This window comes from Camelus bactrianus, chromosome 12, assembly GCF_048773025.1.
Source record: "Camelus bactrianus isolate YW-2024 breed Bactrian camel chromosome 12, ASM4877302v1, whole genome shotgun sequence".
NCBI classification, from domain to species: domain Eukaryota; kingdom Metazoa; phylum Chordata; class Mammalia; order Artiodactyla; family Camelidae; genus Camelus; species Camelus bactrianus.
In genome coordinates, this window is record NC_133550.1 from 39632895 (window position 1) to 39655709 (window position 22815).

General features: G+C 47.0%; 1 protein-coding gene across 1 annotated transcript; it reads left to right on the forward strand.

Annotated features, from left to right (window-relative positions):
* The first annotated feature begins 1039 nt into the window (after positions 1-1039).
* LOC105075056 (putative G antigen family E member 3) lies at positions 1040-18455 on the forward strand. The gene is given in 2 exon segments (XM_010962809.3): positions 1040-1096; positions 2124-18455. Coding segments are annotated over 2 exon segments (438 nt in total). The 3' UTR covers positions 2505-18455.
* Positions 18456-22815: the final 4360 nt, after the last annotated feature.

Genomic DNA, 22815 nt, shown 5'->3' on the forward strand with positions numbered 1-22815 from the left:
AGAATTCAGAGACAAGACACAGTGGTTAAAAAAAGTAACTTGAGATTCATTGAGATGGTACACTCTCAAGGGGAGAGCAGGCAGGCTCAGGTGAGTGGCTGCCAGAGTGTTTTTGGCAAGTTGGTTACATAGGGTGTAAAAATGAATGCGCGGAATATTCTTTAGGGAGGGAAACGTCTGGGGTTGCATTCCCTGATTTTCATTCCAACTCCACCTTCCCAAAGGGAGGAGGGATTTTTGTCCTTATTTAGTCTGGATCGGAAGTGTCATGGCGTCAGTGCATGATGGGTACTTCTAATCTGCAAGGCTAATTTTATTGTAATGAGGGCATAATGAGCAGAAGGTGACATTTGGACACTGGAGGTTCCTGCCTTTTCTCACCTTTCTTTGTTGGCCTCTGGGCCTCTTATCACCCCCAAAGTTGTGGCCACCTATCAGCCCAGAGGTTCCTGCTTTTCTTTCTCTGCTCAGGGACCCCTGGTGCTTACACAATGCATGGTTTCTTGCATTCGGCCTGTGGCCCTCCTTTTTGCACAATTTCTGCCACTTGGTTTGTGTTCCCCTTTCTCTGCTTATATCCACACATGCTCTAACATCTACATATGCACAGCCTCCTCTGCTGTCAACATCCCCCACCAGAGGGTACATCTGTGACAAGTGAGGAACCTACATTGACATGGCATTATCACCCTAAGCCCACAGTTGACATTAGGGTCCACCATTGCTTTACATTCTGTGGCTTTGGACAAGTGTATAATGACATGTATCCACCTTTATAGTGTCATACGGAATCGTTTCACTGCCCTAAAATCCCACTTGCTATTCATCCCTCCCTCTCCCGCACTTCCCCCACCTGCCGCCTGATCAGTTTTTAAACTAATATCAAGTCTGTTCTGTAGAAAGTTGTCAGTGTGCCTATTCCTTGAGCCCTGGTGGGGAGGGGGAAGGATGGTTTGTCACGGTACCTGGAATTCTAGGAGGTGTGTCCTGGAGTTGTAGGAAGACCTGGTAGGATGCTGAGGACAAGGCAGAAGCCATCATGAACCGGAGTGAAGAAGACAAGGTGGACAACAGCAGGACAGGTGTGGGCGCAGGAGTGAGCGGACCCTCTGACAGAAGCAGCCTGTTGAGCAGAGTTTCTCTTGTATGTGGTACTTCGGTGCTCACAGAGCACTGTTTTCCTAGTGCGGTAACTCATCTGAGCCAGTTCTGTGCTGTAGGCATCGTTATCCTTGTTGTATGGATGGAATTGAAGTCCAGACACGTGCTCTTTTCCCAAGGTCACAGCTGGGGAAGGAGGGAGCCAGGGCTCTCTTTGCCATTGCCTTATCCTGCCTTTTTACCTGCTTCCACTCAGCTTGGTGTCCTGAGCACTCTTCTCTGGTCTTTCAGCTCCCACCCATGCTGTACAAACAAAATCACTAGAGCGCTTAGATGACAGACACATTCGTAAGTACATCAACTCATTCCCTGCCCTGGCTATTTGCATATTTGAATCTTTGGAAATATTATGGGACCCTCTGGTTCTTTTGCACACCCACTATTATTTGATGTCTGAATATGTGATTCAATGGAAGTGACCGCATTAAAAGTGTAACCAGCCCAGCATATTCCCAAGTGTTGCTTTAGGTAAAACACCAAGTCTGTATTTCCTTAAAAAAGAGATGGAGAGGAGTTTGATAAGTTGGATTCTAGCTATTAATGAAAGATATTACTACAGAATAAAGCAGTGCTTTCTGATCTTTAGTAACATGCAGGCTTGTGGACACCTGAGAATATCCATAGTCACCACTTGACCAAGTGAATTAAAACCTTAATAGCAGCTCATAATAATGGCTTTTTAAAATTTGCAATCATGAGATTGCAGGTTTTCTGCAGCCCTGTGTACAGAGTTACTTTCTGATAATTATGACCATGAGATGTAGAAATTTATAGGACACGGAAGGACCGTGGCAATGCTAAACTGCACCTGCTGGGCTTTGATAGATGTGGGATGACAGCTCACATTCTTTGAGCATTTGCTCTGTACAGTGCTTTGGGCGAAATGCTTTGCATTCACTATCAAACGTAATTGTTTCCCTGCCATCTTGACTCTTTCTCGCTGACTGAAACTCAGCCAGTAGATCCTCATAGAGGACTTCCTGGCAGTTAAGTTGGGAAATACAAGTGGGCATGTAAGAACAAGATCCAAATCTACAGGAAGAAAAGATGATGGAGAGTCTTCCCAGCCGGATGGACTTCTGGTTGCTCAGCAGCCCAGGGATAAACAACCTCAACTAGAGCAACCACCAACTGAGAGTCAAGATATTGTACCTGCTTAGGACATTGAAGGTGAAGGAGCACCTGTAGCTCAAGGGCCTGATATGGAAGCTGATCAACAGAAACTGGCTCTGCTGGAGGCAGTAGATGAGCCTGGAGATGGTCCTGATATCAAGGAGGAGATCCTAGCAAGTTTAGAGCCCATTAAAATACCAGAAGCAGGTGGAGAAAAATCACAGGTTTAAACCAACTGAAACTAAGCATGCTGTCCTTATGTTGGAAATTTGACTGTTAACCGTCTCTCAAGAAAGTTTTACAACTTTCTTCAAGAAAAAAAAAACCCCATAATTATTACAACACCCAGTAAGATAGGCACTGTTATCGCTGCTTAACAGATGAGGAAACTGAGGTTCAGAGTGGCTAAATGACTAGCAGCATCCTGCAGCAGGTAATGGTGGAGCTGCTTATTTAGCCCCAAGCTTGTGCAGACTCTGGAGCTCACACTGTAACCACTCCCCTGCTCTGTGTAGAAGGGTCTGAGTGATTGATTGTCTTCTAGTGACTCAGTAGCTCCCAGCTCCTGTGAAGCACATGACTCTCCTGGAACCCTAGGAGGGGTCCCTTAACCCCAGAAGGGGAGCCGTCAGTACCACAGTTGCAAATTGTGCACATCCACCTTTGCTCTGCAGGCATGCTATCGTGAGAGCAGTTACCTGAAGCCGACAACCTAGGTCGTTGAAAAGACATGGGCTCGCAGATTGGTGAATGAAGAGAATGGAAAATTTTCAACTAAAGAAACTTCTATGCCCTCCCCGGCTTCCTGAGCTTCTTGGGGTGTATAACTGGCAGTTGGCTTGGCCAAGTACATATCATCTTTTTCACTTAGCTCTGAGACAGTGACGTCCCTGGTGGCTTCTGCTCTGCTCTGTGGCATCTGCTACCATCTGTGATGGCTACCTTCAAACTTCCTCTCCTTGCTAAGCCAGCCAGAATTTCTCCCCTGCCAGGCCTTTAGCTTGACTAAAGCAGTTCACAGGGACGAGCGCCAGCCATGCTAACAGCTGTTTTGTTGGTGGTTACTCTGCTCCCGTCCAGGTATTGGGAATTGGATTTTTTTTCTGTTCTGTTTAAAATTAAGCTGCTGAATAGTAGAAAAGAAGCAAAGTCCTGGCTTGGTCTGTACTCCACTTGCCAAAGAAACTGGATTCTTTTCTGATTCTTGGACTGTCCACATCACAAGCATTTATGCTGACCAAGCTTCCAATGGCTGTTTCCTCCCCAAAGTGTTCTAGACTGCTATTCCCTCACCATATTTCCCCTGTGGTTTGAAGCACAGGCCCTCTTAGCTGCAGGGAACAGAGAAGACAGGCCCCCAAAACTCAGGCCACAGGCAGAACATAAAGACCACCAGTGGCTCAAACCAGCAAGGACCTAAATACAGACCTGTATTCACAGAGGGGTGGTCTTCCCGAGACACCACAGTTGGAACTGTTGCAAGGTGGCTTCCTGCCGTGCATAGGGTTTTCCCCCATCAACAAGAAGTGACCACCTAAAAGTCATGAAAACCGGATGTGGAGTTGGAAGGAAGGAGGTCCATCAGTCATTCAACAAGCATTTCTCCTCAAAGGAGAAACTGAAAGGATACATGGAGGCTGAAGGCTAGTGGCTGGTTCTTCTGGTGAACTGGAGAGCGGGCAGCCCATGTCACTAGCCCTTTTGGAGGTGGGATCCTGACTGGCCAGCGCAGTGGGGCATGCAGTATCCAGTTCCCTGTGCTGGCTCATGGTCTCCGTAAGAGAACTAGACTCCGCTCAGGCTCTAACAAGGCTGGGGGATGTTTCTCTGGCTTCCTCAGTCACAGCCCTGTCCTACTGGGATGGACTGAGCCCTTCAGCCGGTCAGAGCATTTCAGCTCCTTGGCAGTAATTTATACTTGAATGTAAATCAGGACATTTGTCTTCTTTTGTTAGAGGTGCTCTCATCAGAAGTGGCTTAGCATGAATCAGGTTCCCAGAAGCGGTCACCTCATAAATGAACCTATTGGGTTCTGAATTACTGCCTGACACGTGGGCAGGCCAGACTGAAGCTGGGGCTTTCTTCTTACCTGATCTGATTAACCTGGGGAGAATGCTTAACCTCTCTGAAGCCCTTTCCTAAACTGGAACATGCCTAGGGTGGGAGGGTTAGATGGAGTGCTTCAGTCTTTTAAATGTTCACTGAGCACCTGCTATGCGTCAGGCACTGTCCTAGGAACAGGGATGCGAAATAGTGCTCCTCTCCTCGTGGGGGTTACCTTCTGGTGAGGGGAGACGATGATAAACAAAACTATAATATTTGGCAGTGGTAAGGGCCATGCTTTGAGCATTTAACCCAAAATTAAAACTTACCTTGAAATTCTTAGAGAGGAAATGAACTTTCTGAGTGGTTTTTTTTTTCCCAGCTGAATTTCAGACAGCTATGTGGGCATGACTGAGGAGAGCCCTCGAAAGTGGAAAGAGTTCTAGGTGGGAGAGACTCATCACGACAGCCGGAGCGCTGGGAAGGACTGGGTGGTTCTGTCTGGAAAGGGGATGAGATGCTCCTGGTATTCCTGCTTTGCCTTTTTTTTTTTTTTTTGGCTTGAAATGAATAACATGCAAATGAGCACCTGGGTCTGAGTCAGTGGTGTGAGTAACCCCTCCGCAGGATGCTGAGCCCTGAGTGTGTACACACAGCTCCCTGCTGGCTCCTCCGAATCCCTGAGATGCTTCTTACAGGCAGCCTCTGCACTCTGACCTCTGGCCCATGCCACCCTACCCAGTCACAACCCTGGGTCAGGCCAGCTGCTCGCTGCACCTGCAGCCAGGGGCTGATGAAACCGAGGTGTCCCTGCCTGCAGCAAGTACCAAGGAAACACTCCCTTCCCCGGCAGCTCCCCCTCCTCAGAGCCCTGGGACCCCTGCTCATCGTCTAAACTGTCAGTGGCTCTCTCCTCTTACCCTTCTTCCCTCCTCTCCATCCCCCTGTTCCAGACAACCCTCCCACCTGTGCCCACCTCCTCCCCACCCTGCTGCTCCTGGGAGCTGGCTCCTCCATCATCAAGTCCTGTGCCATCCAGGCCTGTTTTTCCATGGATGCATTTCAGCGTACACAACTGTCCACACTGCTGCTATCCTGAACCCACTTTTTGGATCCTGCCTTTCCTCAGCTCACTACTCCTTTTCGTCCCCTAGACTGTGTTTCTTAAAGGAATTGTCTCTCCCTTCTCCCCAGATTTCTTAATCCACTAAAAACTAGTATCAGCCCCAAAACTCACCTAAAACTTCCCTCAGTGGGGTCACAATTGACTGGTTTCCTATCTGATGCATAGTTGGCAGCCTGTGTCTTTACTTAAGTTCTCCATCGTTTGCCACTGTAACACTCCCTCTTGGCCGAAGTGTTTTACTCCCATTGGGTGTTTCCTTGCCACCCGTCTTCTGGTTCTCCTGTGACAACTGACTGTTCTCCAGTCTTCTTTGTCTGCATTACATTTCATGTGCTTTGTACAGATTCTCCATGATTCAACCATCATCTCTATGACTAATGACTACTATTTCTATGTAGTGAGTACCTGCCTCTTTTTTCAGCCACAGACCCCTGTTTCCAATTATTCATCCTTCATCTCTACAAAGATATCCTTAGGGTACCTCAGTTTATAAAACCAAGCTCAGTGTTTTGCCCTTGTACCAAACCTGCTCTTTCTGTGCTTCCTCATTTCATAAAGGTACCACCACCCAGACTAGAAACCCCAGAGCCATTCTCCTCTTCCTCACTAGTGCCACCAACTCACATCAATTCCAGCTTCTCAGTAAACCCACATGTTGTTCACCTCATTTTATCCCACCCACAACTACCATGGTTCAGGGCGCTCTTATTTGTCCCTGGGGCAGTTGTAACAGCCTCTTAAAAGGTCCCGCAGTCTCTGATTTCTGGCCCATCCCCCATGTGACTGCCAGTATGATCTCTCTAATATGCAAATAAGGTCATCTAGTCCCAGTGCTTAAACCCTTCCACAGCCCCCACTGCCCACAGTCAAGGCTGAATTTTTGAGTGAAGCCCACGAGGTCCTCGATGTACTGGAGCCAGCCCAAGTCCCTGGCCTCCTGTCCAGCTCCACACAGCCAGCCCTGAACCCACTTTGCTATTTTACACCCTTGGGCAATGCACTGGTGCTTTCTTCTGCCCGTGATCACATTTCTTCTTCCTGTCATTCTTCAAGACCCTTTCACATGTCTGCTTTGTGAAGACTTTGTGTGCGTTCCCCCTCCCCTACTCTGTGTTCTGTAAAGGAAAGCCCTGCTGTACTCTCTTTATGCTAGTGATGGGGGGCAGTGGTTGGTTTATGTCTGTTCCCTGTAGTAGACAGTGAGTTCCTTGTGGCTCGAGCCATAGCCTACTCATCTGGTTCTCCCCCAGGCCCTCCCTGAGTGCTGGGCACATGGGTGGTGATCTTCAGACGCAGTAAACAGAGAAGCCAGGTAGTGTGAGAGTGAAATCGCTTGTGGGGCTGCCTCCCTTCCCCACTGGACTGTGAGCGCTTGGCAGGCTGGGACCGCACCCGCTTCTTGCTTATGTGCCATTCCCAGTACATATTACTGAGTCTGGACTCGGGTTTACTCAAACTTTCTACCAGAAACCCCCTCCCAACGCAGAGGCATGAGGACATCTAACTAGAACAAGGCTCCTTCTGAAAACCTTCCCTTCAACTTGGCTTACCCTGATCCGACCTTCACCTCAACCTGCCTTTTCCCTCTTGCCCCAGAAGGAAGTTTCAGAAGGAAGTCCGGGGCCATAAAGCAGATCTCATAAAACCTCACAGGGGTTCAAACTCCATGCGGCTAAAACCAGAACACACCTCTGAGCCCTGCCCAACTGGCTTTTGGTACTTTTATCGAAATGGTGACCACATTTCTGGAATCCACACAAGGAAACACACGCTTTTAGCTGATAAAGAAAAGAAAAACAGTTCCTGTCTACTGACCGTGTCATTTATCAGACACAGGGTGTGGGGGTTTACAGATATGTCACCCGTGCCCCCTCCCCAGCCCTGGGAGGACACTACACCCTCTTCCCGCCTTACCCGTGGAGGAAAGGAGGCACAGACAGGGTGGGGCTGGAGTGCAAACCCTCCTCTGTCTGACTCTGCTGTCAGGCCGTGATGGGTGCCACCGTCAGGGGCACAAGGCTGTCTGGGTTGTGTCCTGGGGAATCAAATAGGAGAATGTTGGGGATTTGAATGGTTTCTGAGGACGGAAATTTTGAATTGCAGATTTCTGAATTTTGTAGGATGTTGGGAAGCCATTATCTCAGAATATGGGGGCTAGATGTTACAGGGAGAGGCCAGTTTCCAGCTACAACCAGGCAGCCCTCCAGAGGCTGGCCCACCTCTCCGGAACCTGCAGCCCCTGATCGGCACAAGGAGGTCTAGGCGTGCTTCCAGGTCCCGGTGCTATGTATTCATATGTATAGTCTATTTGTGCTCTATTAGTGCACACGTCAAATAAACATGTAGCATATAACCACACTTAGCTGTATATTAAGGGATATTTAGTTCATATATGAAAATAGAATTTATTGGTTTTTAACTTATTTTTAATTTTGAAATGATCATAAACTTAGAGAAAAGTTGGATGTTCAATACAAAGGTTAATATTTTTCCTGAACCATTTGAGAATAAGTTGTCAACCCGATGCCCAGTCACCTACAAATACTTTCCTGTGTGATTCCTAAAAGTAGGGACATTTTCCTACATAACCACAATATAGCCATCAAAATCAGGAAATCAAATAGAGGTGTTACTGACATCTGCTCCTCAGACCCCGTTCAGGTTTTGCCAGTTGTCCCAGTAGTGACCATTGTACGGTTGCATTTAGTTATCTCTTTTCTTCTCTTTCTGTCTGAAACAGTTCCTCTGTCTTTCCTTGACTTTCGTGATCCTGGCCCTTTTGAAGATTACAGTTATTTGTATAATGTCTCTCAAGCTGGTGTTTCCTTATGATTAGATTCAGCTTATCCATCTTTGTCAGGAATATCACAGAAGTGACGCCGTGTTCTCACTGTGCCTTATCAGATGGGCTGAGGTTTTGTTGTGTCTCATTACTGATGCTTTTGCTTTGAACACTCGATTAAGGTGGTGTCTGCCAGGCTCCTTTACTGTAAAGACAGTTTTTCCCCTTGGTAATAAGTATTTTGTAGGGAGGTACTCTGTGCCTCCTGCTCCACAGCAAACTTTCAATTTCCTCCTATATTTACTTCTATCAGATGGGATCATGGCTTCCTATTTCATTCAAAGGGTAGTAAACCATGATGACCATTATTCATTTTAATGACATATTGTCCTCTGTTTGACCAGTGGGAACTCGTGCAAGCTGTCTTTGGTGTCCTCGTGACACGCCCTCACCATCTTTGAGCTCCTTTCCTTTTTGGCACAAGATGTTTCAGGTTCATCTTGTGCTTTCCCCACCCAAGACCTGGAACCAGCCGGTTTTGCAAGGAATCTGGATTCCTTTTAGTGGAAAATAGTCTTTGAAAGCCAAGATCTGGGTGCTAGCTTTGCTCTTTGCTATCGGGGTGTCACCACCCCCAGACCCTCTCGGTGGACAGAGGTTGGAAATACATGCAGCATTTGTGTATGGCTCTGTGTGTGTGTGTGTGTGTGTGTGTGTGTGTGTATGTGTATGTAACGTGTAGTAGGACATATGTACCTGCATATACACCTGTCATGGACTGAATGTCTCTGTCCCCCAGAGTCATGTGTCGAACCCCTAACCCAGTGTGATGGTATTTGGACTTGGGGCCTTTGGGAGATACTAAGGGTAAGATGAGGTCATTACAGTGGTTTCTTCACAATGGGATGAGTGGCTTTATGAGAAGGGGAAGAGGTGTGCACCGAGGAAAGGCCAGGTGAGCACACAGTGAGGAGGTGGCCATCTGCAAGCCAGGAAGAGGGCCTTCACCAGGAATCAAATCTGTCATCCTTGAGCCTGGACTTCCTAGTTTCCAGAGCTGTGAAAACAAAAAAAAAACCCTACTGTGTAAGCCACTCAGTTTATGGTATTTTATTGCAGCAGCCTGAGCCAACTAGGACGGCATCTGTGTTTGCTTATACATATACTCACACAGCTATATACACTAGCTCTCTGCTAATCTCTGCGTCTGTCTGTATACTGACAACCGTGAGTGCACACCGGCGCTCCGGACCCCAGTCCAGCCCCATGAATTCATTCACGTTTTCCTCCTTCCTCTGTTTGCTCTCCCTCCTCCAGCAATGAAACACTGGCTTCCATTGTCCCACCTACACTTATTCATTTGCCCAACCCCCCGGGGAGCCGACTCCCCATCTCTGCTGCCCACTCCTCCTCCACTGGGTGGATTTGGGGCGCTGACCTTGACGCCAGGCTCGCTCTGCTCACCCTCCTGCAGTCTCGGGCGCTCTGGCTGGGTCGCCCCGGCCCGTGGGTGCCCAACTCACCCCACTCCAGCTTTCACGCACAAGGAAGCCCTCTTCATCCCTCCTGCGTTCTGGTTACCTCTACCAGGCCGCCCCCACCAGTGTCCTGTCTCCCTGCTTGAGCTCTGCCAGCCTCCCACATGGGTTCCCCCCTTCTGTGACCCACTCATCACTCCTGGCCTTGGAACCAGAATCTTCAGGGAGGGAAGGGAGGCAGCAGGGAGAAGGAGCGCAGTTTTTCTCTGTGTGTGTGTATTTGTGTTTTTGTGTGGGTGTGTTTTCTGATGATTTCAGTAACACATGATTCGGGAATACAGAAGGAACAAAGATTTTAAAAATCTCTATTAATTCTTCCATCCACAGAAAACTATCATTATCCTTTTCCCACTAAAGTGTCAAACTTAAAAAAAACAATGTGAGTTTCCTTAGTTGAAAAAGGAAGACATGCCTATGGCTGAAAACTTCCCAAGTCACACCCCTCCCTCCTCCTGCACCCTCAAGGCCCCTCCCCGGAGGTGGCTGCTGACATCTGTGTCTCCTGGACCCACCCAGCTATTTTCTGCACATATATATGTATGTTACGTTTTTTTCAACCAAATTGGACTTTAACCTTTCTGACATATTTCCTGTTAATCTTTCTTCTCTGCGTATGTATAAACATGTATATAATTTAACAAAATATGAACATTTTCCTACATTCCTATATGTGGATTCTTCCAAAGTATCATTTTCAAAGGCTGCCTTATTTCCCATCATGTATGTGTTTCATTTGTTTAATTTGTAGTTAGACATTTCTATTTTTTTATTATTATAAATGACCAGCTTTGATTTTATCGTGCCGGGAGAGTCGTGAAGCCGGCTCAGTCTGGTGAAGCGGTTCAGCTGCTTTCCATGCCTGGTAATAGACCGCTGAGCTTAAACAATGGAGGTTTATTTTTCTCACTAGCAAGCATTTCAGAGGTGGGCAGCTCAACCAAAGTTTTGAGCAAGACTCCAGAGTAAAAAAGATAAAATTCCAAAGCTACATCATTCTATGCAGAACTTCCAAAGGGAGTGATTGGGACCCTCTCCTTGTGCTCTTGAACCCCTCACCGAGTCAAGAACATAGAAGAATTGAGAGAGGGGAGAGAAAGAGAGTATTCTTGAATTGTTTTTTTTTTAATTGAAGTGTAGTTGATTTACAATGTTCTGTTTCAGGTGTACAGCAAAGTGATTCATTTATTTGTATACATACATACATGTATCTATTCCTTTTCAGATTCTTTTCCATTATAGGTTATTACAAGAAATTGAATATAGTTCCCTGTGCTGTACAGTAGGTCCTTGTTGTTTATCTATTTTATATATAGTAGTGTGTATAGTGTATTTTGTATATAGTAATGCCTCCTTCTCCTTTTCACCACTCTTCAGTTCTGTGGCTCCATTATCTCCATTCCACCTCCTTCCTACACGCTCACTGTGGTTTCAGCTTCCCCTGTGTGGCAAACACTACCCCAATTACATAGTTAGTGCCTAGTCTCTTCTGAGCCATGGATCCAATTGTAAGTTTCCTATAAAATATCTCTCAGCTGTCCCTAGAGCACCTCAAACTAAAATACCCAGGTTATTGTTTTTCCCTTACCCCAGATCTGTTCTCTCTGTACTCTTTGCTTCCATTGAAGTCACCACTGCCACAACCTACCTAGTCACCCAAACTAGAAACCTCACAGCTGTCATCCTCATCATTGCCACCATAGAGTCGTGTCAATTCTACCTTCTAAGTATATCTCAAATTTGTCATCTTTCTGTCTCAGCTGCCACTAGATTGATTCTGGCTCAGTTCTTCACAGGACAGTTGTAACAGCTTCTTAACTACTGCCCCTTTGGCTTTATTCCCCCCTCGTATGAGGATAGGATGTCCAGAACCGTGGCAGCCATCTTGTGACCATGAGGTGACAAGAATGAGAATCAACAGCCAACGTGTTAAGGATGGCAGCAGAAACAGGGAAAGAGGCTGGGTCGCGCTGTCAGCTCTGTTGACTAGCTGAGTCAATGCCAGGAATCATTTACCTGCGGACTTCTTGTGATGTGAGGTCATAAAAGTCTGTCCTGTTTGAGTGCCTGTTGGTGGCTGCTAATTACAGCAAAAGGCATCCCTTATACTGGACACAGGCAGTGGGAAGATGGAAGAAACAGTGTCAACGTGACTAAATATTTAGTTTTCTTTTGATGCTTCTGAGTCATGTGTTCCACATACATCACATGCATCTCGCTATGTGAACTCTCACCTGATCCTTTGTTTCCTTTTACTTAGGACTGCTTTTAGTTTTTAAGGTGAAATTGTGTTTTGAATAATTTTGCAGAAGGTGTTTTTAAACAGTCACATCATACATCTCCTGGGTCAGAATGGTCCCAGGAAATAGGCCTGTATCAAGTGTGCATTCTGGGTAAAGACGTGGAGGCAGGAATATGTGGAGGAGGTTAAGGCTGCAGCAAGCCGTCCAGTTGGGCTGAGTGTGTAGTGAATGCCTGGAGCCTGGAGAACGGGTAGGGTGACATGAGGTCCAATTGAACTCAGAGGACGGGTGAATTGAGGGTAGGATGGGAGCAAAATATGTAAAAGGCAGGGCTTAGGAAAGATGGGAACTTTATTTTCCAACTTGAGGGCCACTGTTTAACTGGGACAGTCTTGGCCTCCTTTGCAACCAGCCTCTTTGCTCTCAGTGTACCTCTGGGTGACTTCTCTCGGGTCACCTATGTAAAGCCCATCACCTGGCTGCCCCTGTGTCATACAGGAATAATGGCCATCTCCTGCACTGAGGTCCAAAGTCCATCGGGGGAGTAGGAGTGGTAATCTGATTGGAGGCGAGGGCTGGGGTCCTTATCTTGAAACCATCTGTGCTCCTAGTGGCTGCTCTGGCCACTTAGGGGAAGCACCAAGCAGAGTCCCTGCTGTGCCAGTGGCAGAGGGGGTATAAAGATGAGATCTGGGAGCTGGAGGCCCAGAGGCTGATGTGGACCATGCAGAACTGTGGCTCCTCTGGGAGCATCCCCATTGGTAGTCAGATGTGCACACTGATTGGAGTTCGTGTTGATGATGATCAACTGATGGATCATGGTCATCCTGGCATCCTTACCACTGGCCACAATTGGGAATGAAGAATTAAGTCCCGATTACTAAGCCCAGCAGTGCAGTCCCAGAACGTCACCTGGTTCTTAACAACTGGACCTCTGACGACAGTGGTCCCATCCCCACACCCTACGCCTCCCCAAACTGCCCCTTCAGTGTGGCTCTTCTGACCACGGTATTTTCCAGGCTTTGAGGGGCACCATTAATTGTGGCTGGTTCATTATCTCTGAAAAAAATTGTTTCAAGTCCCAGTATTAAAGAACCATATTTGAGCAAAATGAGAGAAATACACTTAATAAACAGTCAGTCACTGTTGGCCACCAGAGAAGTATCTTCTTTTGTTCATATCATTTCTTCTAGGATCCTTTTTCTCCTCAGAGAAAAAGAATGCCTGTTAGGGGAGTGGGCATTCCGTTCTCAGACCTTGTCAGCACGAGAATTCCATGCATCCATGTACTGTTGGTGGTCATGTCCTGTGGTCACCAAGGCTCAGCCATTTCTGTGCCTGGGGAGCCAGCAAGTTCCCTGGGTACAGTCCTCCTCATTGCTGAGGTTGTAGCAACCTCTAGGGGTTGCCACGGGTTACTGAGTGCTTGGGACTGTGTCTGGGATCAGTGTAGTGAGAGTGCTCAGTATTTCCTCCAGGTACTGACAAAGGGAGGAGCGGGGAAGGGGGGTTGGCAAAGATGACGTAATGGCTGGACCTCAGGACCACCTCCCTTTGCTGACCAGGACCTGGAACTGGTTTGTTTCGAGCAGATTACCTCAAGCTGAAAACAATCATGACCCAAAAGACTCAGGGAGAAACCTTGACCTTCCCCCTAACTGTTCAAAGAGTGTAGCTGGAGGACCTGTCCAGGAAGGGAGCGTCACCATAAATACCATAGTACGAACCAGGGGTGGAGAAGGGAGGCACCTAGAAAGTCTGTTTGTTCACATTCCTCTGTGTCTCACTGTCTCTGCCTGTCCAGCAAACATTGTTTACCAAACATTTGTTTTTCTGTCTCTGTGTCAATTGCCTGCATCCCCTTTGAGGTCCCAATGACTACCCACTACATCCAATTTTGTGTTCAGCTGAAGATGACATTTAAGGTGAGGGTTTCAGCCGTTTGTGCGAGTTACTCAGTTCTCCTGGGTCTCTCCTGTGTATACATGTTATTAAAGTTTTGTTTACTTTCCTCCTGTTAGTCTGTTTTATGTCAATTTAATTCTTAGACTAGCTAGAAGAATCTAGAAGAGTAGAGGAAAACTTCTTCTTTCCCAACAGCAAAAAACAGGTTGAACCTGTGGACAGTCAGTTAGGCAGGATCCACCTAAGAATTATTCCAACTGTAGGTGTGAGCACACACGTGTACACACAGCAGTTTGCCCTGAGTGGGGCACACATTCAGGTCATCATCCTTCTCGTTGAAGCCCCCCCCGAGCTCGCTCATTGCTTTCCTGGGTCCCAGTCTCCTCATTCTTCCCACGCAGGCCTGTGAGGCCCCGGGGAGCAGTGCCGGGGGTTGGAGGGGGTGGGGTGCGGTATGCAGCTTTTTCCCCGAGTCTGTCAGCCAGGGTTTTCCAGGCTCTGGTCTTTAGCATTTATCTGAAAATCAGCTCCAGTCTTGTCACTGCATGCTTAAGAGCCTGCAGCGCTTTCCAGTCACCACTGAGACGAAGGTGAAATGCCAAAAGCATGGCTTATGAAGCCCATTTTCCCGACTCGCCTGCCCGCAGTCTGTCTCCTGACACGGCATCTGCACCTTCTAGTTGGTGACGTCCTTTCTGTGCTCTGAATGCAGTGCTCCCTCTCACCCCTCAGCTTCTACAACACAGCCCTCTCTGGTCACAGCTCCATGTACTGCACAACTTTCTAATAATTAGTTGTGATATGAGCGTGTGAGTGTGCGTGCGTGCGTGCGTGTGTGTGTGCGTCATCAGATACTTGGCAGGGCACCTGTGGTTTGCCCACTGCAGAGCCCTGAGCTCCTGCCTGCAGGACACCAGAGGTTAAGACACAGATCCCACGTTCATAGCATTTTACCTTCCAGGTGAATAAGACTAACACATAAAACAGCTAGAAAAAATTATGTTAAATCAGAGGTTGCAAGCTGGTGGCCTGTGAGCTGAATGGAGCCCTTAAGTGTATCTTGTTTGGCAAGAACAATTTTAGCCCCACAGGGTTTTTTCCCCCCAATTTTTTTATTGCGGCAAAATGCACCCAACATAAAATTTACTGTCTTAATCATTTTTATGTGTACAGTTCAGTACCTTCATACCGTTGTGCAACCATCAACACCATCCATCTCCAGAACCCTTTTCATCTTGCAAAACTGAAGCTCTGTCCCCATGAAACATTAACTTCTTGTTCTCCTTCCCACCTCCAGCCCCTGGCAACCACCATTCTATTCTGTCTGTGTAGTTTGGCAACTCTGGGTACCTCATATATAAATTAAATCATGCAGTATTTGTCTCTTTGTCCCACCCACAGTGCACAGGACTCCAATTTCTCCAGATCCCTGAAGTCGGTTCTCTTCCCGGCCCTTGTAGGCATTTGGGTTTGTGACCCTTGCATTAAACTGAGGTCCCTTTCAGCCACTAGGCTGTTTTCCTTTAAAACTTGATACCTTAATATATTGTAATGTGATTGCCATTGTAGCGATAATTAATGCCTCTACGATGTTACATGATCATCCTTTCTTTTTAGTGGTTGGAATAAACTAAGTTCTTGTCTCTTAGCAAGTTTGATGGCTGTGATACTGTACTCTTGTCTGTAGTCACCACACTGTGCATGAGCTCTCTATTCACTACTGGTTGTAAGTTTGTATCCTTAAGCATCGTTTGTCCTATCCCCCGACTGCCCATCGCCTGGTAACCACCGTTTTGCTTTCCATTTTTATAAGTTTGACTTTTGCAGATTCTACATGTAAGTGAAACCTTACACTGCTTGGCTTTCTCTGACTTATCTCGCTTGGCACGATGTGCCTGAGGTCCCTCTGCAGTGTCACAAATGGCAGGATAGCCTTCTTAGCCATTAGGTTCACCAAGACGACAGTTACAGTGTGAGCTGGGCTAATCAAAGACAGTCTGAAAAGCGGGGATAGAATTTTACCTCTGCCTGGAAGAACGGTATATTAACTTGCTAGGGCCACTGTCACAAAGTACCACAGACTGGGTGACTTAAACAACAGAAATGTAGTTTCTTACAATTCTAGATTCTGGGAGTCAGAGATCAAGGTGTCTGTGTCTTCTGAAGCCTCTCTCCTTGGGTGGAGGTGGTGTTCGGCCCCATGTCTCTGCATCATCCCTTTGTGTGCACCTGTGCCCCTAGTCTCCTTTTCTCATAGGTCATGTTGGACCCGGGCCCACTCATATCACCTCATTTTACCTAAGTGCTTCTTTAAAGACCCCGTCTCCAAACACTCTGGGATATGGGGGCATTAGGACTTCACACGTGAGTCTGGGGAGGAAGAGTTCAGCCTGTAGCCCACGGGTAGGACTAGGAAGGAAGAGAGAAAAGGCACGGTGGGCTTGCATTTGTTATCATCTCGGCACCTGTATCGTTTCCTGTTGCTACTGTAATAAATTGGCACAACTTGATTAGCTTAAACAACGCACATTCACTTCCTTGCAGTTCTGGAAGTCCTAAAATCAAGCCTTGGCAAAGCTCCAGTCCTTGCACAGGCAATATGTGAGAATCCATTCCCTGGCTTTCCCCAGTTTATAGAGGCTGCCCGCGTTCCTTGGCTCATGGCCCCCATTCCTCTGCTTCTGTCATCACATCTCCTCTGTCTCTGAGTTCCCTGCCTCCTTCCTATAGAGACCTTGTGATTGCATTGGCCCTGCCCAGTTAAGCCAGGATAATCTCCCCATCTCGAGATTCTTAACCTAATCAATCACACCTGCAAAGTCCTTTTGCCGTGTAGGGTAACATTGTCACAGTCCCAGGGATTGGGACGTGGACATCTTCGTGGGGGCTATCATTTCGTCTACCACAGCACCCCTCCATTCTTCCCTGCTCCAACCTTGAAGATCTCGCGGGGAGCTATCCATCCTCGTGCCCCACCAGCATGGTTGCATGACCCCAGCTGCCCAGTCCAAGTTTTCTGAGGGATTTCCCTCTCGAGGGGCAAAACAATGCAGTGCGAGCGTGGAGCTGGCGGAGACCCAGCCACGTACAAAGTCGAAGTCTTAGTTGCACTTGTAAAGCTGGAAACCGAGGTGTGAAGCGGACAGATGGAGAGTCCTGGCAGTGTTTCCATCCCTGGTTCCAGTTGTTCTGAGCCCAGCAGGTTGGAAATCAGTACGTCCTCCATTCAGTTTGTTTCAGTTGGGTTTGTCCCTGGAGATCAAGATCATCTTGACATGTACAGAGGCAGTTCTGGATGAAGGCCCGGCAGTGGGGAGGAGTGGGGAGACACAGGCTCAGAGGTGGACCTGTCTAGAGGCTCATGAGGCTCAAGCTTCAACGCCACTCACTCACACGAATCTCTCCACGGCCCAGGGTGGGAGGCACGTTCATGTTTTTGCAAAATTTTTAGGCGATGCATTAGCTGCAATTATCAAGACCACATCAGTCTCTTTCCATTTCAACCTCCCCTCTATTAAATCCTTCCTCTCCCTGGTTTTGACATGACTAAAGGCATTTTTGAAAAACCAACTAGAGAAATTGAGTGGAGGATACATTTACTGTGTGTAAAATGGGATATTTTTACGTGACTTCCAATTGTTTTAATCTTGCTTGTTGGTTGGGTGGAAGAATGGTTTTTAGGAATATTCCCACTGTCCTGACTTGTCGGCCTGGTGACAAGAAGGGGCGGGGCTAGTGGTCATTTCACGATACGACTGTGGCCCATGCTTCTTACCTCCAGAAATCTGTGGGGAGTGGAGGAGAAACAAGTTGGAAACGTACAGAGCCAAAGATTGGCCTTGTTGAAAAATTCCTCCAGTTGTCAGATATGTAAAATTATAAGATGGAAGATGGCATTCTTGACTTTTGGTCAAAATTTAAATTCTCCCCTGTGGGAATACACCGGATAAAAGCTATATAAACATACTATACGTTTTTTTCCTCTTTTGATGGAAATTTTGCAAAATGGAATTTATCAGAATTCTTGTGGATTTAATCACGTAGGATTTAATCAGTAGTGAGGATGTCTGTGTGTAAAGTCACATGATTCATGGCTCCTAATGTATCGGACTATGTCTTAGCGAGACATTACCAATTACAGGTTATAAAGCTAAAATAAACTTCTCTAACTGATCAACCATGCTAGATGAACACCTGAAATCTCTTTCTGTTCCCTCTGTGGACAATGATGTTTCCAACTTACTGTCATATGAAGAGACAGTCACAGACTGTGCAGCCCAAAATTAAGGAAAATAGAATTTTAGAAGTATGTCAGACAACCAATGGACACAAACTCATAGGTTATTTTTCTATATGTTGTGTTTTTTGTGTCAGTTTCCCAACTTTGTGATTGGTTATGATTTATTTCCCCCTTCTATTCACTTTCATGTTTAATTTCATACTTGCCATTCTGCAATCATGTTCTTTAAAAGCGTGAACACCGTTCAGGCCCAGAAAACCTGGAGGAGTCCCGGTGCTTTGGCTACAGTGCGGAGGTGGGCATGGCTGGCCGAGCAGAGGCTGAGAACTGGGCCCTCGGGACCGAAGCGGCAGGAGGGAGGTGGGGGAGGTGAACGCGGTGAGGGGAGGGCGGGTCCGTCCAGGTGGATGGTGCCCGGAGGGTTCTGGTCCTGGCGAGTGACATGTGAGAAAGGCTCCTTTTCTCTGGGAACTGATGCTTTCCAGCTGCTTCCACCTCCTGTCCCTGTGCTGAGGGGAGAGTTGATTAAAGACTGAGATGGGTGGTACATTCTGGAATCCTGAGAGTCAAAAGTGTCACTCTCTGAAACAGAGTTCTAAGAGCCGGCATCAAACAGATGAGGGTTCTCACAGTTTCAGTGCTTTCCAAATCTCTCAGGATTCCTCAAGGAATCAAGTAGACTCTCATCGGAAGTTGAGAACAGATCCTAAACCCCCATCAGGGAAGCACCAATTTAAATTTAACTGAAAAAGATGTGATTTAATTCTGCTAATCATATAATGACATATGATAAAATGCTTAAAAAGCAAATTAAAAGGTGGCAGTCACACACATCCATACACAGATGCATAAAGTAGACTGAAAATCTAAAAAAGCAGAAAACATACAATGGTTTGTGTCCAAAGACAAAAGACACAAGGGGAAAATATTTGTAACTCATATCATAGCTGAAGATTAATTGTCCTAATATGTTGGAGGTCCTATAAGTCGATTTTTCAAAAAGACCAGCAGCCTAATAGAAAAATAGGCAGTTCATGAGAAAGGAAATACAAATGCCTCTTAGAAATACAGAGAGACATTAAACCTTATTCACAATGAGAAAATGCAAAATACGATACCCTTGCAGCATCACTTTTCCACCGTCAAATTGGCAGAAATAAAAGAAAGCCTGTAAAGATGTGAGGAAACAAGCTTTCTCAGAAACTGTCGGTAGGAGTGCAGATGCGACTTCTGTGGAGAGCACTCTGGCAATGTCTCTCCAGATTACCGGCACATATATATCCTCTGACTCAGCAATCTGACTTCTAAGAATTTTTGCAGTAGAATTTATGTGGTCACATACCACGGTAGGATAAGATATAAGATGACTGGCAACACTGTTTGCAATAACAAAAGATGGAGACAACCCACAGGTCCATCTAGAAGAGACCAGAAAAATAAATTACTTTATGTCCATACCTTGGAATATTACTCAGCTGTAGAAAAAAATAAGTTTATTCCATGAACTGATATGAAATGATCTTCAAGATATATAAAGTGAAAAAAGCACAATATAGAAGAAATAAAGTGCTCTATTATAACTGTTTTAAAAAGGACAGGTGGGAGGAATGTAGCCACGTGTGTATTGTTTGAATAAGTATAATGTACTTGTAAAGACACACTGGAATCTCATACATCCATTGCCTCCAGAGAGGAGCTGTGGGTGCCTGGGGGATGAAGAAATGGGTTAAGAGTCTCAGGCCTTCCTGAAAAAGAGTGGAATCACAGGAATTGGGACCCACTCAGCAAATGTGAATTGAGGGCTGGCCTATGGCAGGCATGGTGGCAGGTGCCAGGGACACAGCATTTAGCAGAACAGACACAGAGCTTACTCCCCAGTGAATGAAACAGGCAATGAGCAAAGAAAACATAGATGGACAGATGGAAAGGGAGAAAGAGAATGAAGTACTTTGAAGAAAATTTAAAATGTTTGGTGGAGAGTAAATGCTGGTGGCAGATCTATTCTTATAGACAGGGTGATGAAAAAGAAGGTCTCTTGTCACCCAGATGTCATGTGGAGCATCTGGGGCCCTGTGCAAAGGCCTCAAGTGGGTAGTTTTGAGTGGGTAGCACAGAGGCCAGTGGGGCTCAGTGGGGAGGGGGCATGACAGGTGGCGGAGACGTGCCCCCCATTTCACAGCTGTGCAGCCTGCCTGGTCACTAGGGGATGGCGCCAGCCCCTCAGGGTTCCCCAGGGAAGACCAGCCCCCTTTCTGACTTTGGAACAGGACAGCTCCAGCTTTAGAACTGTGGAGGGTAAACAGATTGGTACATTTCCACATTCTGGAGTCACGTCTATCTTTTTAGCCAATGCTTGGAAAGTCTTTTCTCTGAAATAATCTTCCAGGACCAAGGCATCCCTTAGATAACTCCAGTACCACATCCCAAACGTAGCATTTGGCCCCACAGCTCAAAAGCAGCTCTCCATTCTCCTGGAGAGCCTGTGTGTCTTGGAAGGAAACAGATATAAACACCTCTTCCATTTTTGGCTAATCCTGAGCCTGTGCGTTCCAGAAGGAGTCACAGACGAAACCGCCTTCTGCGCTTCTCTTCTGAAAGATGGCTGGGCCCCCGGGGGACCACAGCTTCCCCAGCGGGTGCATATTCTCTGTATGACATGTGCTATGTAAACTCCCCGATCACACTGGGTCCTCGCGCTTTAAGACAACAAATCCCCAGGGGAAGGGGGCTGCATCTCGCATAATTGGACAGTTGGCTGTATCCAGAGAGAAGTGTTTGCATAGCACATTGAAAACCAGCCCAGGGGCCCACATGTTTGCTCAGCATCCACATGGCAAATAGTAAGAGCCTCCCTTGAATGTAGGGGTCACAAAGGGATTTTCTCAAATCTAAGCCAGCCGCAGGGGTGATGGCTCATTCAAAAGGCTGCGGTGTAGGAAAGGGTGTTCTGGAATATCGGTGCCAAGGCTCAGCTCATCTGAGATGGACATAAAGCATCTTTTCTCTGTCATTTTGCTTTTTAGCAGCAGAACTGACCCTGGAATACTGAGGGGTCCTAAGCCTGTTTCAGGGTCCAGGTGTCTGGAACCAGAGCCCAAAGGCCAGCTGTCGGGAGCAGGGGGTGGGAGAAGGATGGAGGCCCCCTGGCTGTGCTGAGAACAGGACCCAGCGCTTTATGCACATGATTAGTGATGAGGAGCTCGTTGCCTGGCAACAGAAACCCCCTCCCCCTTCTATTCAGACCCCTTGGGCTGCTAGTAATGTTTGGTGACATTTTTCTTTTCATAGCAGAGACAGAGTCGCCCCCTTAATTAGCTGAAGATGGTGCCCACCCCTCCTTTACTGGCTTATTGATCAGACTCCTGATTAGAAATCATCCCCTCAAAGCATTTAATTATTAATTGCACATTAATCATCGCTGCGCCAAGATAACCCCACAGATAGCTGTTCCTCTGAGTGAAGAGCTTAGACCAAGACCTGACACAGAGGAAGTGCTATATAAAAATTAACTGTTCCAATATTTAACAGTATCTCTTCTAGGAGATTCCAGGAGTAAGACCCACACTGGGCAGAATTGACTCTTTTCAAAGAGCTTCTCTGTTTTCTTTCAGACTCTCAGAATGCTCCTGCCAAGAAAATCCTTAGACAGCACCCTCCAAACTGCCTCCTTTTACATATGGGGGAACCAAGGCCCAGCAAGGTGGGTGACTTTGCCAAAGTCACACAGCTAAAGGTGCCAGAGCTAGACCCAACATAGAATTCATGGTCCCGTCTCTTTCCACTATACCCCTGGCTTCTAAATTTAGTGTCGCATAAGGATCTCACCAGGGAGCCTGTCAAAAATGCAGATTTGTGATCATTGATTCTCCCCCACAACACCTGTATTAGTGTCCTAAGCCTGCTGTAACAAATTACCACATGGTTCATGGCTTCAAACAATACAGGTTTATTATCTACAGCTCTGGAGGTCAGAAGTCCTAAAGTGGGTCTTGAGGTACTAAAAGCAAGATGTTGGCAGAGCTGTTTCTTCTGGAGGCGCTCGGGGCAAGTCTGTTCTTTGTCTTTTCCGGCTTCTCGAGGCCGCCGGCTTTCCTGAACTCACGGCTGCAGCGCCTGGCTCTGTGCTTCTGTCTCCACCTCTTCTCTGCCTCTCCTGCCTCCCTCTTTCCTTTCTAAGGACCATTGTGATTATGTGGGGCCCCTCCAAGTAGTCCAGGATAATCTCCCATCTCAAGATCCTAAATCTAGTCACATCTACAAAGTCCCTTTTGCCATGTAAGGTCACATGTTCACGGGTCCTGCAGATTGAACGTGGCCATCTTTGGGGGTTCATTATTTTGCCTCCCCTTCTGATTCCATCTTCAGGGGCTGGAGCCCTGGAATCTGCACCGTGTACAACTCTCTGCGACTCTGCTGCACTTGGGGAGCCTTGCGTTGCCCCTCCTGCCCTCTCTTGCTTGCTTTTTATGAGAAAATGATGCCATTGGCAGGACCAAGTCCTTGTTCCCATTTAATAAGATGAGACATTCAAGGCTGAGAAAAATTAATTTCTAGTCCAAGGTCCCTCAGCTCAAGCTGGAATTGAAGGCCAGAACCCCTGTCCCCACACCCAGTGTCCTTTCCACTGCATCACAGGCACCCGGTTCCCCTCCTGTACAATGGAGGCA